General features: G+C 45.3%; 1 protein-coding gene across 5 annotated transcripts; it reads right to left on the bottom strand.

Annotated features, from left to right (window-relative positions):
- Nucleotides 1-5285: 5285 nt before the first annotated feature.
- On the bottom strand, nt 5286-17423 carry Tsacc (TSSK6 activating cochaperone). 5 transcript variants are annotated; one of them, XM_021233071.2, is made up of 4 exons: nt 17340-17423; nt 15333-15389; nt 9256-9378; nt 5286-5516 (listed from the first exon to the last, which is right to left on the bottom strand). In XM_021233071.2, exons 2-4 carry the CDS (start codon nt 15364-15366, stop codon nt 5299-5301), a joined length of 375 nt encoding a protein of 124 aa, XP_021088730.1. In that variant the 5' UTR covers nt 15367-15389; nt 17340-17423; the 3' UTR covers nt 5286-5298. The 5 variants fall into 5 exon arrangements, with proteins under 5 accessions (XP_021088730.1, XP_005080172.1, XP_040608417.1 ...); XM_005080115.4 differs by having other exon boundaries at nt 17302-17401; XM_040752483.1 differs by lacking the exon at nt 17340-17423 and adding an exon at nt 17241-17337.
- Between the last annotated feature and the right edge of the window lie 120 nt (nt 17424-17543).

The raw sequence follows: 17543 nt of genomic DNA, 5'->3' as shown, positions 1-17543 counted from the left end.
CCCAAGTCGCTCAGCTGCTGGCATCCAGTTGGCATAAGTGATATCTTTGTTAGTTATTTTATATTCTTGGTTTTTTAAAAACCCTGTGGCTATGTGATTTCTAGCCTTAAATTCTTTAGAATGCCCTCTGAGGACTCTATCCTGCTACACTGAAACATCTTTCAAGGGAACTCCTTAAGACAAAGTACATAGCTCAAAATAGCTTCAGGAATTCCCCCCCAAACTGAATAGATTCACTAGGCCTCTCCCTCCCAGAGTAAATAATAAAGACTGCTCAGAGTCCTTCCTAGGTAATTGACAAAGAAAGCTGAGATGAGCCAGCTGCCTGGCAAAGATTTAGGCCAAATGAACCAAAAGACACCTGGCAGCCTGCTGAACTGCTGCAGGCTGTGCTGGATGCCGGAAGTTCCCAGCTTTTGGGAGCTGGGCTGGACTTTGGTGATGTAACTGGCAAGTAACCTCAATAAAATAGTTTACCAAGATGAACTTTGTTGGTGTCCATTCTGTGGTCTGTGTGGGCTCCCCTAGGGAGTAGACTTTGTGTTTGTCATGTCTCCCCAGGAAAGGTTTGTCACAAAATGGACTCCTATAGAGTCCATGTAGACATCATAGGCCCAGATATTGATCTCAAGTTCCCGAGATTAGATTAGCTAAGAGGAGGGGACTTGAAGGCCAGGATAAGTATGGCCAGTTGAGCCACCAAGCAGGTTCCTGGCAGAAGGCTTGGTAGTTTCTCCTGTCCACATTGCCATCATGTGTCAGAAGACAGTAACTGCAGGCCGGGCAGTGGTGGCGCACGCCAGGACAGCCTCCAAAGCCACAGGGAAACACTGTCTGGGGGGGGAGACAGTAACTGCAGAGTATCTGCTAGTTGTCCCTCTATTGCTTGAGATATTCAGGGTGTGGGTACAGGCTTCACGACCCTGTCCTGTGAGCTGTGGGGTTACTTCACTCTCCCTCCCAAGAGCAGCAGACCGGCCAGTCTTACCCCAGCCCCATGCAACCTTATTCTGTAAGGCAACTAGCATGCAATTTATTCCACCGGCGCCTGTTTCTCACCCAAGGGTGCCGTCTGAGCCTGGGGACATCCTGATACAAGTGCATGCCCCGTAGATTAAACCCATTTTACACACAGTTTTCCATGGTTTTTCTACCATCACATTCATTAGAAGGAGAGGCAAAGTGAACTCTGCCAGGGTGAGATTGTCTTTTTTATTTCACAGGGGTTTACAGTTAAGAGATTCCCTTAGTGGGGACTGGAGAGATGGCTCAGTGGTTAAGAGCACTGGCTGCTCTTCCAGAGGACCTGGGTTTGATTCCCAGCACCCACACGGGTCCTCACAACCATCTGTCACTCCAGTTCCAGGGGATCCAGTGCCATCCTTGGGTTTCTTCGGGCACACATGTGGTGAACACACACACACAGACAAAAACCTGCACACACCTAAAAATTAATCCTTTTTTTTAAAGATTTATTTATTACGAATACAACACCTTGCCTCCATGTACACATCAGAAGAGGGCACCAGATTTCATTACAGATGGTTGTGAGCCACCATGTGGTTGCTGGGAATTGAACTCATGACCTCTGGAAGAGCAGTCAGTGCTCTTAACCTCTGAGCCATCTCTCCAGCCCAATCTTTTTTAATATAATCTAACTTTTTGTTCTGTGGTCTTACTAGTCATCTCACTCTTTGGTTATACTTTCCAGATGGGAGCTTAGACTACAAATGACCAAAAACCTAACCTCTTGATTGTACTTAGTGGCAGGGGTCTGCCACTGACGCTTGCAGCAGTCAAGGACAGCTGGCAGGAGGAGCCAGCTCTTCCCTCCCACCATGTGGGTCCCAGGGTCAAAGTCAGGTCTTCGTGTTAGGTGGCAATTGCCTTAACGTGCTGATTCATCTTGCTAGTTAAAAATGTCAGCTAAAGTCCTTAGTTGCTGTACATGGACTTGAAAGTGTCCCTGGGCCCTTACTCTTCCCTCTAACTAGCTGTGCCATCTCCTGGGATGGGCCAGGTTCTTACTGATGTCCCTTGGACGCACTGAAGATGCTTTCTTGGGCTGATCCTCCTCTGTGTACATTTGTACAACGTAGACTAGTTAAGTCCAGCCTCCGGGGTCTCCATGGCCTCTCCGAGTGAGAAGACAGTGACTCAACAGAACTACACGACACTTTTTTTTTTTTGGTTGTGAGCCTAGCCTTTAACGGCTGAGCTATCCCTCCAGCCCTACAGGACACTTTTAAAGGTGCCCCTTGTTCACTGGTCCCCTGATGCCAACCTTAGGATAAGGGCCAAGATATCCAATGTCCTTTTATGTCCTCTATCTTTGGTGTCTTTGGCCTTAGGTTTGTAAGGTCAGTTATACCAGTCTGGAAGTAAAGCTTAGACAGAGGTGCATCTGTTTTGTTTTGTTTTTAACAGGGTCTCACTGTGCAGTTCTGAGTGACCTGGAACTCTGACTGACCAGGCTGGACTTGAACTCACCCTATCCGCCTGTCTCTGTCTTCTAAGAGCTAGAATTAAAAGTGTGTGCCATCATGCCTAGCCAGCTGCTTGCTCTTTGCCTCTTACAAAATAGATATATCTGGGGATAATATTAAAAGTTAAAATTGCCAATTATTGGTGGTTTTGGTTTTTTGTTGTTGTTGTTGTTGCTTTTTTGGTTTTTGGTTTTTGTTTTTCCAGACAGGGTTTCTCCATGTAGCTTTGGAGCCTATCCTGGCACTTGCTTTGTAGACCAGGCTGGCCTCAGACACACAGAGATCCTTCTGTCTCTGCCTCCCAAGTGCTGGCACACCCCACTATCACCACAAAACATTTTTTCTTTGTAAGGGGGAGATTTAATTTATTGTGATTATGGAAAATGCACCTCAGAGGACATAAATATGAATCCAGAGGGAATATGGATTGGAAACCTGGACAGCATCACGCACCTTTCAGTCCCAGTTACTTTGGTTGGTTAGACCAAGATGCAAAATCTTACTGGGAACTGGAGTAACGCATCCCTCCAGTCCGGGCAACATTTCTGGCAGGGACCATTTCCTAATCAGCAAAGGTCAGCACTCACAAGTTGCCTTGCTAAGGACCATACCTGTGGGGAACCATACTGACCCAAGATTTCCACAAAGGCCTTGATGAAGGGACAAAGGGAACTTTAGTTCACCCAAGAATGAACCTGGCAAGGCTGATCTGACCCTGGAGCTGGTGTCTTGTACAGTCAAGGTTGTGGCTTCTGGGGACCTGAATCTTCCCCCTAGGTTGTGGTTAAGCAGCTGTGTCGGATATATCCCGTGTTATCTTTGCCAACATTGTCTGACTCAGCTCTCTGCTGACCTTGGCCATCTTCCCCTGCAAATAGTATGTATGACGCTGTATTCTTAGTAAACTTGCTTGGCATAAGTCATCAGCTGTGGAAGACCTTCTGATCCCAGCTATTGCTCTTGTCTTATTTTCTCATCTTTTCTTTTTCATCACCAATTCTTCCACTCAACACTTCATCATTTGAGACCCTTACTCCTGCTGTTTGTGGTGCATGCCTTAACTTTTTTATGTATTTAATATTGAAAAGGGAGGGTTGTTTTTGGATATGGCAAAAATTTTTTCCTATAAGAATCTGGAGTGGAGCCAGGCATGAGGGTACACATCTTTTACCACAGAACTTAGGAGGCATAGGCAGTCAGATCTAGTCTAAATAGTAAGCTCTAGGCCAGCCAGAGCTAAAAAAAGAGAAACTCTGTCTCAAAAAAAAAAAAGCAAAAGAAAGAAAGAATGAATCTAGAGTAGGGGCTGAAGAGACTGCACTATGGTTAAGAACACTTGCTGCAGCCGGGCGTTGGTGGCACACGCCTTTAATCCCAGCACTCGGGAGGCAGAGGCAGGTGGATCTCTGTGAGTTCCAGGACAGCCTCCAAAGCCACAGAGAAACCCTGTCTCGAAAAACCAAAAAAAAAAAAAAAAAAAAAAAAAAAAAAAGAACACTTGCTGCTTTTCCTGGGGAGAGGATTCAGTTCACAGCACCCACACTGGGTAACTCACAACCATCTGTCACTCTAGCTCCAGGGGATCAACCTGCCACAAATTAGAATCACTTAAGTAGGGAACCTCAACTGAAAAATTGTCCTAATTACCTCCATTGATGAGGGAAGCTCCACCCAAAATGTGGGTGGCACTTTCAAGTAGCAGCTCAGATTTAAAAAGTTTAACAGCAAGGGGAAGATTAGCTAACTTTCTGTAGCTTGGCCTTTTCTCCTTCATGGAGTTGATTTCTCCAGCAGCTCCAGACTGGGATAGCCAAGGCATTCAGCCTCAAGGTGTGAGCAACTACTGGGTTTGCAGCTTCTCAGGCGTGAAGCAGCTGATGTTACTATTTCAATGTTAACTGCCTTAATAAATTCCTTATATATGTCTCCACCATACTGGTTCTGTTCCTCCTGAGAACACTAATGTACATGATACACAACCCCAAGTGCCTTGTGAAATGATTTACACTCAGTGGGTGCCTATTAGAAACGTGTCAACTGGGCTGGAGAGATGGTTCAGAGGCTAAAAGCACTGGCTGCTCTTCCAGAGGTCCTGAGTTCAATTCCCAGCACCCACATGGTGGTTCACAACCATCTATAATGAGATCTGGTGCCCTCTTCTGGCATATAGGTGTACATGCCAGAACCCTGTATACATAATGAATAAATCTTTAAAAAAAAAGTGTAGATCAGGGGCTGGAGAGATGGCTCAGCGGTTAAGAGCACTGATTGCTCTTCCAGAGGTCCTGGGTTCAATTCCCAGCAACCACATGATAGCTCACAACCATCGGTAATAAGATCTGGTGCCCTCTCCTGGCGTGCAGACATAGGTAGAGGCAAGTTGTTGTATTCATAATAAATAAATAAAATCTTTTTTTGTTTGTTTTTTTTTTGTTTTGTTTTACGAGACAGGGTTTCTCTGTATTGTTTTGGAGGAGGGTTTCTCTGTATTGTTTTGGAGGCTGTCGGTCCAGCCCAGCCTCGAACTCACAGAGATCCGCCTGCCTCTGCCTCCCGAGTGCTGGGATTAAAGGCGTGTGCCACCACTGCCCGGCAATAAATACAATCTTTAAAAAAAAAAGTGTAGATCAACCATATGTAGAATGTACAAGCTTAGGGTTATGAGTGTCACTCAGTAGCATGGCATATGTTTAGCATGCAGAAGGCACTGGGTTCAATTCCTGGGTACACACACAGAATGTAATGGCCAGATTCCACCAAAAGCTATGAAAGGAGAGAAAAGAAAGCATACACAGTATCTTTGTTCCACAGTTCATTTATGGAATTGGGGCAGGTGATTAAACAACAGTTTGCAACACAACGCTGGTAGAGAACCATTGTTGCTTTCCCTCCCAGGGCCCAGTTGTGATAGAGATGCTTGCAAGTTTTCTAAAATAGCCATCTGTTGTTGGGCAAGCTGAGTCTGAAGCTGGAGGTTGGCATACATACATTCTAGGAGTCCTAGGCATTCTTTGGGCTTCTGGCCAGCTCCTGAAGAAAGAGTGATGGAGGTGTAAAGGGACAAAGGGAAGAGGCTTTGTAACTGCAGTAAGGTCAGGACTCCATAAGAGCACTAATCCTCCCAGATACAACCCAAACCAGATGCACGTCTGCTCAGAGGTCACCTTCCCAGAGGCTTACTTGCCATTTTTTTTTAATTTGAAGCAAATTGTTGTAACTCACCCCTCCCCTTTTTACTTTTCTTGTAGTACTTATGGTCATCTGCAAACTCGGTAATAGCTCATGTCTGTCTAAGTTCCCTGCTTAAGTATTCAGGAAGGCAAGGACTTTTGTCTAGTCTACTTTAGTAACCCCAGCATCTAGAGAAGCCGCTGCACATAAGTATTCAAAACACATTTAAAAGGCTGGGCAGTGGTGCCACACCCCTTTAAATCCCAGCACTTGGGAGGCAGAGGCAGGCGGATCTCTGTGAGTTCGAGGCCAGCCTGGTCTACAGAGTGAGTTCTAGGACAGCTAAGGCTACAGAGATTAAACCCTATCTCAAAAAAAAGCTGGGCATGCTAGCACATGCCTCCAGCATTCAGAGGCAGAGGCAGGTGGATCTTTATGAATTCAAGGCCAGCCTGATCCACACAGTGAAGTTTCAGAACAGGCAGAGCTGCACAGAAAGACCCAGTCTTAGAAAGAAAACAACAGGGGCTGGAGAGATGGCTCAGAGGTTAAGAGCACTGACTGCTCTTCCAGAGGTCCTGAGTTCAATTCCCAGCAACCACATGGTGGCTCACAACCACATGTAATGAGATTTGGTACCCTCTTCTGGCTTGCAGGGATACATGCAGGCAGAACACTGTATACATAATAAACAAATCTATAGAAAGTTCTAGGACAGGGGCTGGAGAGATGGCTCGGTGGTTAGGAGCACTGACTGTTCTTCCAGAGGTCCTGAGTTCAATTCCCAGCAACCACATGGTGGCTCACAATCACCTTGAATGAGATCTGGTGCCTTCTGCTAGCACGCAGGCAGAAGACTGTATATACAATAAATAAAATATTTTAAAAAAAAAGAAAGCTCTAGGACAGGCTTCAAAGCTACAGAGAAACACTGCCTGGAGCAGGGGGTGGCTGAGGAGGATGGGACACATGACACATAAACAAATAACAATAAACTCTGGGGCTGGAAAGATGATTCAGTAGATAAAAGCACTGGCTGCTCTTGCAGAGGACCATTGTTCAGCCACTAGAACTCACAAGGTGGCTAACAATTGCCTGCAATTCCACTTACCAGGGATCCGTGCCCTACTCTGACCTCCACAGACATTATGTGTACAGACATGCATATGGGCGAAACACTCATACATATAAAATATTTTCAAAGCTATTACAAAAAAGGGGGCTGGAGGGGATGGCTCAGAGGTTATGAACACCGGCTGCTCCTCAAGAGGTCCTGAGTTCAACCTCCAGCAACCACATGCTGACTCATAACTATCTATAATGAGATCTGGTGCCCTCTTCTGGTGTGTAGGCATACATGCAGGCAGAACACTATACATAATAAAAATAAATAAATCTTAAAAAAAATAAAAGCTATTACAAAAAAGAGACTGATTAAGCCACGTGGTGACGACACATGTCTTTAGTCCCAGAACTCAGGAAGACAGAGGCAGGTAGATCTTTGTGAGTTCAAGGCCACCTGGTCTACAGAGTGAGATCCAGGACACCCAGGGCTGTTACAGAGAAACCCTATTTCGAAAAACAAAACTAAATAGATAAAAGTTAAGATTTCTATTTGTTTGTGGAGGTTTTTTATGTTTTCTTATTTTATGGGTTGGGGTTCTGCCTTTGTGTATGTGTGTACCAGGTGCATGCAGCGCCCATGGAGGCTAAAAGAGAGTGTTAGATTTGTAACCAGAGTTATGAAATGGTTGTTAGCTGCCATGTAGGGTCTTCTCCACAATAGCCAGTGCTTTTAGACACTGAGGTACCTCTCTGGCCCTGAGGATGGCCTTCTTGAGCCAATTCTCTCCACCTTCCAAGGGCTGGCCTAACAGTGTGGATTATATCAGTCCCAGGTTCTTTTAAAAATGGGTTTTGTTGTTGCTGTTCCTGTTTTTAACTACTTGGTTTTTTTTTCATTTTATGTGCTTGAGTGTTTTGCCAGCATGTATGTCTGTGTACCGTGTCAATAAATGATGTCCAAGGAGGTCAGAAGAAGGCTTTGCATCTTTTGATGGGTGCGAGCCATCCTGCAAGTGCTGGAAACCAAATCCAGGTCCACTGCAAGAACAGGAAGTCTCTTTTCTTGTTTGCTTTTGTTTCTCAAGACAGGGTTTCTTTGTTTAGCTCTGTCCATCCTGGAACTCCCTTTGTAGGCCACACTGGCCTTGAACTTAGAGATCTGCCTGCCTCTGCCTCCTGAGTGCTATGATTAAAGGTTTTCTCCACCACTGCCGGGCACTTGTTTTGTTTTTAAGACAGGGTCTTACTGGATAGCCTTGGCTGGCCTGGAACTCAGTATGTAGACCAGGCTAACCTTGAACTTTCAGACATTCACTTCAGTCTTTGGAAATTTGATGAGTCAGGCATGGTGGGGTACATCAGTAATCCCAGTGCTTGGGATGAGTCAGGAGGCAAGTGTGAGGGCTACACAGTGAGTTCCGGGCTACAGAAGAACTCAGAACAACAACAAAATAACAAGAAACTGTTGGGAGGCAGAGGCAGGGGGATCTCTGTTACTTCCAGGCCAGTCTGGTCTACAAAGTGAGTTCCAGGACAGCTAGAAAAAAGAAACCGGGTCTCAAAAAAAAAAAAAACAAAAAAACAAAAAAAAAACAAAACCAAAACCAAACAAACAAAAAACCCGGGGCAGGGTCTCATATAGCCAATGTTGGCTTTGAGCCCTCCATATAGTTGAGGGCAAACTTGAACTCCTAATCCTCCTGCCTCAGAATTCCAAGTGCTGGGATTATAGGCATATGCACTGTACCCAGTATGTGTGGTTCTGGGCCTTACACACATCAGGTAAGAACTCTACCAGTTGAGCTATAGTCACAGCCTGAAAAGGGTTTTTACTGTTGTTTGTTCTGCTTTGAGTTTGGTTTTGTTTGCTTGCTTTGCTGAATGGGTAAAATCTAGGTCCCTTTTAGGGACCTGAGGCTCCTCCACTGTCCTTCAGCCATTCTTGGTGATCAGCTTACTTTTTAAATGTTTTCAACTACACTGTCCATAGGCAGCTTAGTTAACCTCAACCTCAATGGTTATACTGTGTTTGGGGCTATGACTACATAGCACTGAGTTCCCCACAAGTATTCAACTATCCACTGACTTCCCTAGGAGAAGGTGAAAGAAATTCAAAGAAGCAGAGTCCAAGCTAAAGTTACCACCTCCTTCTCAGGGTCTTTTTTTTTTTTTTTTTTTTTTTTTTTGGTTTTTCAAGTCAGGGTTTCTCTGTATTGTTTTGGAGGCTGCCCTGGAACTTGCTCTGTAGACCAGGCTGGCCTCGAACTCAGGGTCCTTTTTAACCATCAGGAGCAGCAAGCAGAAAGACTGTGGTCACAGCCTGCCTAGTTGAGTCAAGTAGCTAATAAATGAGAACACTGGGGAAGAAAATGAAACCAACAGAACTAAATGATCAACAAGTTACCCTGAAAGTGAAAACAGGCAACAGGGATGCTTTGACAAGGAGTCAGCACTGACCCAGGGGACACTTAAGCTTCTTTGCACCTGTTCTCCTGGCTAGGTCTGCTTGGGAAGCCTTCTCCCCAAGCCTTACCTGAAGGCAGCTTTGTTGTCTGGATGTTCAAGAAAGTGGCCGGCGGGGAATTTGCTTGAAGATTGATATAACTGGGGGAGGGTTTTGCTGGACAAAGACACACAGCATTATCTTCCTCTTTGGCTGAAAATCAGGTGACTAAATCAAAACTCATTCTAACAAAGGTCAGCCTGCCTTCTCTTGTCCCCTTTCTCTTTTAATTGTAAGACAATAACCCAGGCTGGCCTTGAACCCAAGACCCTCCTGTCTTGGCCTTTCAAACATGGGATTGCAAGTGTGAGACTGCCTTTCTGACTAAATCATTGCACCTGGTCTACAAAGCAGACAGCAGGTTCTACCCAAGTATCCGGAAGATATACAAAGAGCAGACACAGACATCAGAAACCAGTGAGAGTTACATGAAGCTAGGCATGGCAGAAGTAAAGTCCAATTTACTGCTTAATATGTACTACATGCGTATTACTCTACCAGACACTGAAAACACGCAAAAAAAAACATGTACAGCATAGTTTCTTAGCTGCTCACTATCAAATTAGGGAGACAAATTGAATCAGGTGAAACATTATCTTCAGGCATGATGGTGCACATTTGTAATCCCAGTATCAAGATGGTGTGTGGTGATATATTATTTATGATTTATTAAGCCTTGTCTGAAGGTATAGAAAGCAGAGCTAGCCACACTAGTTAGTTACAGAAGCCAGGCAGTGGTGGTACACACCTTTAATCTCACCATTTGGGAGGTAGAGGTAGAGGTAGACGGATCTCTGTTAGTTCAAGGCCACACTGAGCCACAAGAAATTGGTCCAGTCCTAAAGAGAAATAGCTCACACAAAGTGATCTCAGCACTTGGGATCACTTGCCGTTTATCCCAGCACTAGGAAGGTATAAAAAGCTAAAGGTCTCATGTGGAGATGGATTCTGCAGCCATGCTGAGGAGAGGCAGCAGTCTGAGGCTGGGTGAGAGCTCGTGGGGACAGGATCAGCCCTTTCAGTCTGAGCTCGAGTAAGAGCTAGTGGCTGTCTGCTTTGCTTTCTGTACCCTTAGTCAAACTTTATTATGTATACAGTGTTCTGGCATGTAGATGGTTGTGAGCCACCATGTGGTTGCTGGGAATTGAACTCAGAACCTCTGAGCCATCTCTCCAGCCCCTCAGTCAAGCTTTAATAAATCATAAATAATATATCATCACAGAGATGGAGGCAAGAGGATCAAAAGTTCAAGGCCAACCTCTGCTACACAAAAAGCTCAAGCCTGGGTTATTCGAGACTCTCCCTGGACAACTAACAGACTCGGGTGAAACAACACAAGGGTATAGTGAATCTTAAAACCTGGGTAAACTCGAGAGGCAGAGGCAGGCATTCTCCATGATTTTGAGGCTAGCCTGGTCTACAAAGCAAGTTCCAGGATAGCCAGGCCTACACAGAGAAACCCTGTCTTCAAAAACAAAACAAAAAACCTGAAGAAAAATAAAGCTTTTATTGCAGTTATGGGTGAGAATACCCAGCCAAGGCCAAGTATGTAAATAAATGTAAAGTAAGGGTTTTGGGGGTGGGCGGAGATTACAATGAACACATATTTAGAGGCAGCTGAGGGGCTCTACAACAGCCCACGCATGGCAAACACGGCACCCACAGGCTTTGCCTTCCACTCTTCTCGTTTGCTAAACCGTTAGATCACATTCCTAAAGCTAACCCCCAAGCTCTACTCCCTTATCTGACAACTGACTCATCCTGAGACTAAATACCAAGGTTCAGCGATCAAAATTCATTATTTGGCTATTCCGGCTAACCTGTCCAATCAGGACTTACTAACTCACCTGAACACAGACTCTCTTTTCTCCTTAAAAACCCACTCCTGCAGAAACACCTGCTGCTTGCTGTTTGCTTCTGCCGAATCTAGAGGTGGCCTCCCCAACTCCCACTTGCTTGCTCCTCTGGTGTAATAAATCTCTATGCTAAGAACTCGGGATCTAGGTGTGTTCTGAGACAACGCTGAAGGGCCCCAATCCTTATAGAGGCTCCATGTGGGGACATTTACTCTGAAAACTGGAAAAGCTTTTAAGGAGCAGTGTAGGAAAATGATGACATAACATCAACTCAGGTGAGAAGCCTCAAGAAACAAGAGAGAAAGAGGGGCGATCATCACTGACATAAGGATAGGCCAGAGAAGCCTCTCCACGTAACCAAGCCTGAGATGTTTAAGCTTTCTCTTAATGTAATAGCCCCTCAACCTTAAAGGTTAGGAACTAAGAGTAAGCCAAGCTGGTGGCTCACATCTTTAATCCTAACATCCAGGAGGCAGAGGCCAGCAGAGAGCTCTGTGAGCACTCAAGTCCTCCCAGCACTAAGATGAGGCACATGGTCCAGCCAGGTTTACATAGTAAATTCCAGGCCAGCAAGCACCACATAGTGAGACCCTGTCTAAAAGAATAGGAATTGGTTGTTACCACTTAAAAATCATACTTCAAGGACTGCAGACATGGGTCAGCAGTTAAGAGCATGGTGCTGAGTTGGGTTCCCAAACCCACTTCAGGCAGCTCATAACCACCTGTAACTCCAGTTCCAGGTGACCTACATAGCAAGTTCCAGCCCAGTCAAGGCTATGTAATGAGACCCTTCCAAGGCTACTTGGTGAGACCCTGTCTCAAAAAAAAAAAAGCTAAACTGTCCTTTTCATTATATATATAAAATACAATGAGTTGTTCAAGTTTTTTGTTTTTCTGAGGCAGTATTGCTATGTAACCGAAGCAGGCTTGGAACTCTCTATGTACCCCATGATACCTTTGAACTCACAACAATCCTCCTGCCTCAGCCTCTCACGTGCTTGAAATTCTAAGAGTGAGCCACCTCAGGCTATACAAGACATTCTGAAACTGGTAACTATTACTTTTGGCAAAAACAGTGAAATCAGAAGGAAAAACTGACCTTGAGGACCTAGTGAGTTCCATCACAGACATTTGTCCTTCTATCTACTGAGTAATTGTCACTCTGGGAAATTCTTCTTTCCCCAGATCCCAGCCACTCGGGTGAGTCAGCACTCCAGTTTCTCAACAGTAAAAATAGACCACAGCCCAGCACAGGGCAATCCCGACATCCCACTCTCTCTGCAACTGTGACACAAGCTGCTAAATACATGAAGACTAGGTTGGGTCAGTCATGTCACCAGATCAACAAATGGACAATGATGTGTGCCAAAGCATTCTTAATAGTCACAGAAGCATGCTCTTTGGGACACAGACTAGAGGACTTCAAGTTCTGGGCTAACCTGGATTACATACTAAGACTGTCTCAAAAAAAACAAAACAAGCAAAGGCAAAAAGAAAGGAAGAAAGGAAGGAAGAAAGGAAGGAAGGAAGGAAGGGAGGAAGGAAGGACAAATGCACTTCCTTTAGTTGCTGTGCTGGGAGGACATAAAGTTGGGCCTAATGGAGGCTACTGAATTTGGAGAGTGTAGCATATAAAGTGAGTACAAGCAAAGCTAGCAGCGAAAAAGGAGGACACATAGCTATATGAACAAATGCTAGCAGTCAGGAGCCCAAGTTCCCAACCAAGACCTCTGGCTTGAGCTCTCGTAACCCAACTGCACAAGCCCCTAAATTACCTTTTGTGCTCAATGCAGCTTGAGTTGGGGTTCTGTCATTTAATCTTAATCACATTTTAGATGAACTAGGGGATCTAAGGTGACAGTAGGAAATCAAACAGAAATGTCTGTAAGAGCAAAGGGTGGCACTAAGTTTAGGTGGAAGGTCAAACTGCAAGCCAGGCACTAAAAGGGAATAAAGAAGCTACGAAAATAAAAGCCAGTGGTGGTTGCACATGCGCTCCAATGCAGAGGCAGCTGGTTCTCTGAGTTCGAGGCCAGCCTGATCTACAGAGTAGAGGACAGGACAGCCAGGCTACACAGAGAAAGTGTCTTGAAACACCCCTCCTTCCTACCAGAAAGAAAGAAAGAAAATTGGACCTCTAGAGTAATTCCTGAAGGAGGAATGACAGGAAAATTCATTTATTTACACAGGTATAAGATAGCTAAATGCCTACAACATGTCAGTGAAGCTGGGGAAAATGGTGAGGAATTACTTTGCACAGGGTCAAAGGATAAAGAAGAGGCTTCTTGTTATAAAACAAGCCTGGGGACAGAGGTGTGACAAGGGTTACAGGAAAGATGTGTTTGCTTTCCCTTTCTGAGGCAGGGTCTCATGTAGGTGGCCTTGTACTCTTTCACCCTCCACTTCCCACGTGCTGGAATTACAGGTGTGTGCCTCACGTCTGCCAGGAAAGTTTTTCTTGTCCATTTTTCAAAGTGCCACAGAAGAAACTATCTATAATGTCCATCTCACATATGCACGTGAAGCTCAGCAATGTCTAAATGTCACCAATGCTACGAAACAAGTCTGCTCTGCTCTGTCAGCTGCTTTTTTGTTTGTTGCATGTTTGTTTTGGGGGGGGGTTGAGACAGGGTTTCTCTGTGGCTTTGGAGGCTGTCCTGGAACTAGCTCTTGTAGACCAGGCTGGTCTTGAGTTCACAGAGATCCGCCTGCCTATGCCTCCCGAGTGCTGGGATTAAAGGCTTTTTTGTTTTGTTTTGTTTTGGTTTGGTTTGGTTTTTCGAGACAGGGTTTCTCTGTGGCTTTGGAAGCTGTCCTGGAACTCACTTTGTAGACCAGGCTGGCCTCGAACTCACAGAGGTCCGCCTGCCTCTGCCTCCCAAGTGCTGGGATTAAAGGCGTAACCACCAACGCCCAGCTTTTTTTTTTTTACTTAATTTTATGTGCTTGGGCACTTTGCCTACATGCACGCCTGGTGCCCTTGGAGGCTACATGAAAGCATTGGACCCTCTGGAACCAGAGTTACAGACAGTTATGAGCTGTCATATGAGTGATGGTAATTGAATCTGTGTTCTCTGGAAGAGCAGCCAGTGCTCTTAACTGCTGAACCATATCTCCAGTCCCCTCTGCTTTATTTTTTAATAATTTTTTTGGTGGGGGCAGGGTCTTTCTATGTAGCCCTGGCTGTCCTAGAACTTATAATATAAACCAGCTTGGCTACATAGTCACAGGGATGCACCTGTATCTGTTTCCTACGTGCTGAGATTAAGGTCCACTGGCCACCATACCCAACCTCATTTTATTTTACTGAGAGAGTCTCTCACCAAACTTAGAGCTTATCAGTTCAGCTAGACTGTCTGGCCAGTAGACTTCAGGGATCCACTCTATGTACCCAGCCTCCACAAGTAGTAGGGTTACAGACATATGCCACCACCCCTGGCTTATTTGGCTTATGGGGATCCAAACTCAAGTCATAGCAAGAACTTTACCCTCTGAGCCATCCCCTCAGGCCCTCTGATATCTTTTACAATGATCCTGAGAAGTAGGAAATATTAGCAGCGTTGTACTTGAGGAATCCCATGTTAGGAAAATTTGGTCACAATTCCACAGCTGTCATATTGCAGTGCTAGAATTAAACCTGGGTCTCCAGACTGCAAAGCTTTGCTATACTTACTGACACGCTAGAAACTATAAAAAGAGCTCATCAAAGCCAGGTATACCATACATACCAGTTATCTCAGCAGCTGGGAGGCTGTGCTAAGACTATTGTAAGTTGGAGGCTAGGTCAGGTTATTTAAAAAAAAAAAAAGGAAGGAAGGAAAGAAAAAAAATGCTGGTGGGTGGTAGTGCACACATTTAATCCCAGTACCCAGGAAGCAGAGCTCTGTGAGTTCGAGACCAGTCTGGATTACAGAGTGAGTTCCAGAACAGTCAGGGCTACACAGAGAAACCCTGTCTTGAAAATAACATAAAAAAACTGGATGCAGTGGGCCATGCCTGTGATCCCAGCAGTTGAGACGTGGGGTGCTCTGGCAAAAGGGTTGTCTAAAATTTGAGGTCAGTCTAAGTTACACGGTGAGTTCCAGGGCAGCTATGGCAATGAAGTAAGACCTGTCTCCTCCCTTCACCCAACCCCCTCCCAAGCACTTTCCAAGTAACAGACAAAACATCCACAAAATCAGAGTCATTCCTGCAAATGCTAAGTCAAGAGGGCTGGCTTTCGAGGAAGGGGAAGTAGGGCCTGTGACACACCTTGGTCGTTAGTAGGATTAGTGGGCTGCTCCATCTCAACAGCAACAGGGATGGTGCCTAGGAAAGAACCACAGGGTCACACGGTCAAACAAAAGTGTTTCCTAGGCTTGCCCAGCAGATCCACATTGGTTACAGTTGCTCTAATTTTGGGAGGCAGAAGTATAACAGTGTATACTGCCTCACAGTTAATACAGGTGCCTGGGTTTTTTTGTTTTTTTTTTTTAAGATTTATTTATTTATTACACATACAGTATTCTACCAGAAGAGGGCACCAGATTGAATTGTAGATGGTTGTGAGCCACCATGTGGTTGCTGGGAATTGAACTCAGGACCTCTGGAAGAGCAGTCAGTGCTCTTAACCTCTGAGCCATCTCTCCAGCCCCCCAGGTGCCTGGTTTTAACTTAAAAATGTTTTATTCGTTATGTGAGTAGATTCCCCTAGTGCTGGAGTTGCAGCCAGATATCAATGCAGGGAACTGAGCTGAGGTTCTCTGCAAGAGCAGTACACGCTCTTAACCACTCCCAGGATGTATGTAGTCCAGGCTAACTGCAGTCATCAAAACCGCTCTCCTCGGGGCTGGAGAGATGGCTCAGTGGTTAAGAGCACTGACTACCCTTCCAGGGGACCCAGGTTCAATTCCCAGCACCCACATGGCAGCTCACAACTGTCTGTAACTCCAGTTCTAGGAGGGTTCACACAGACATACATTCAGGAAAAATATCAGTGTGCACAAAACAAAAATAAATAAATTTTTAAAAACTGCTCTCCTCCTGATTCAGCCTCGTGACTTCATTAAAGGCAAACAATTGTTCTTAACTTGATCTTTTGGGGGGGGGGGTTCGAGGCAGGGTTTCTCTGTGACTTTGGAGGCTGTCCTGAAACTAGCTCTCATAGACCAGGCTGGTCTCAAACTCACAGAGATCCACCTGCCTTTGCCTCCTGGTACTGAGATTAAAGGTGTGCGCCACCACCTCCCGGCAACAGCAACTTGATCATTATTTACAGCTCCCTTCAGCAGAGTTATTTGTTATTACCTTTTCATTGGAGAAGACAGAACATACCAAATCCAAACATTAAATCTATCACAAACATGTCATGAATCTTCGTGCCTTGTAAGTGTTTAACTTAGTCTTTATTTTTTTCTATATGGAGTATTCTGGCAAGAGGGCTGAAGCCAATTTGAGGCCAGCCTAGGCTCCATGGGGAGTTCCAGGTCAACCATGGTACTCTATAGTATGGTAGTATAGTAATCTAAAAGCTGTAGCTCCGTCCCTTTGTCTAACAAGTCAGAGGATGGGTTGTCAGGGTAGGTGGTGAAAAAAAAAAAGGCTCAAAATGCTACAAGAAACACTCGAGATAATATATTAGGGGATACTACGTCTGATTAAGTGAAAAATATTTTTTCTAAGAAGTAAAAAATTTAGGACTGGAGAGATAGCTTCAACAGTTAAGAGCACGAGCTGGTGTTGCAAAGGACTCGGGTTCAGTTCCCAAAACCTGCAAGACGGTTCACAACCATCCTAAATTCTAGTTTCAGGGGATCTTCTTACCTCCTCGTGCACCAGGCACGCATGTGGTGTACATACATACGTGTAGGCAAAATATTCATACACATAAAATTAAAAAACGAGTACATCTAGAAGACGTGATTTTTCTTTTTTCTTAGATTTTCTTTTTTTCTTTCTTTCCTTTTTTTTTTTTTTTTTTTTAAAGCAAGTCTAGAGGAGGTAAACCACAACTCCCAGCGTGCTCGGGGACAAAAAAAAAAAAAAAAAAGGGCCGTTGCTGCCCCGCCCTGTATGACAACAACTTCCACTGTCCCAACCCTTCCGGCCACGGCCGCTATCCCCTAACCACTATTCCTCCCGGCATCTAACGATGGAATAAAAAGTGGGAAACTGCCATGCCTTTCTTGACCTTCACGGTCGGACGAAAACCGATGGACAAAACAGAATCTCACGCCCTCACCTGCAGCATTAATCCAAAGCCTCAACCCCAGCACCCACCCTGTAGTTGTTACGCATGCGCCGTGGCGAGCCGGTCAACCGCCCGCGCCCCTGCGCTTGCGCAGACATTCTGTCCGCACGCGGCCGGGAGCGGCCACGCTAGTGCGCAGGCGCTTGCGTCTCCCTGGCCCCCTCATCGTGCCCTCTCCACCTAACTTGCCTTAATCTTTCTTGCGTAGAGGGCGGGGACAATACTCTCGATTG

This window comes from Mesocricetus auratus, unplaced genomic scaffold (genome assembly GCF_017639785.1).
Source record: "Mesocricetus auratus isolate SY011 unplaced genomic scaffold, BCM_Maur_2.0 Super-Scaffold_100009, whole genome shotgun sequence".
Taxonomy (NCBI): domain Eukaryota; kingdom Metazoa; phylum Chordata; class Mammalia; order Rodentia; family Cricetidae; genus Mesocricetus; species Mesocricetus auratus.
Note: the sequence above shows the minus strand (reverse complement) of the source record. Positions and strands in the feature narration are given on the sequence as shown.

What these genes read in the sequence shown, in the direction of transcription:
- Tsacc (XM_021233070.2), bottom strand. Translation starts at nt 16,917, where the DNA reads ATGTACACCACATGCGTGCCTGGTGCACGAGGAG. An exon ending in CGTGCCTGGTGCACGAGGAG is followed by an intron (nt 15,390 to 16,883) that starts GTAAGAAGATCC and finishes GTTCTTTCCTAG; the next exon opens with GCACCATCCCTGTTGCTGTT. An exon ending in GACAACAAAGCTGCCTTCAG is followed by an intron (nt 5,517 to 9,255) that starts GTAAGGCTTGGG and finishes CTCTTTCTTCAG; the next exon opens with GAGCTGGCCAGAAGCCCAAA.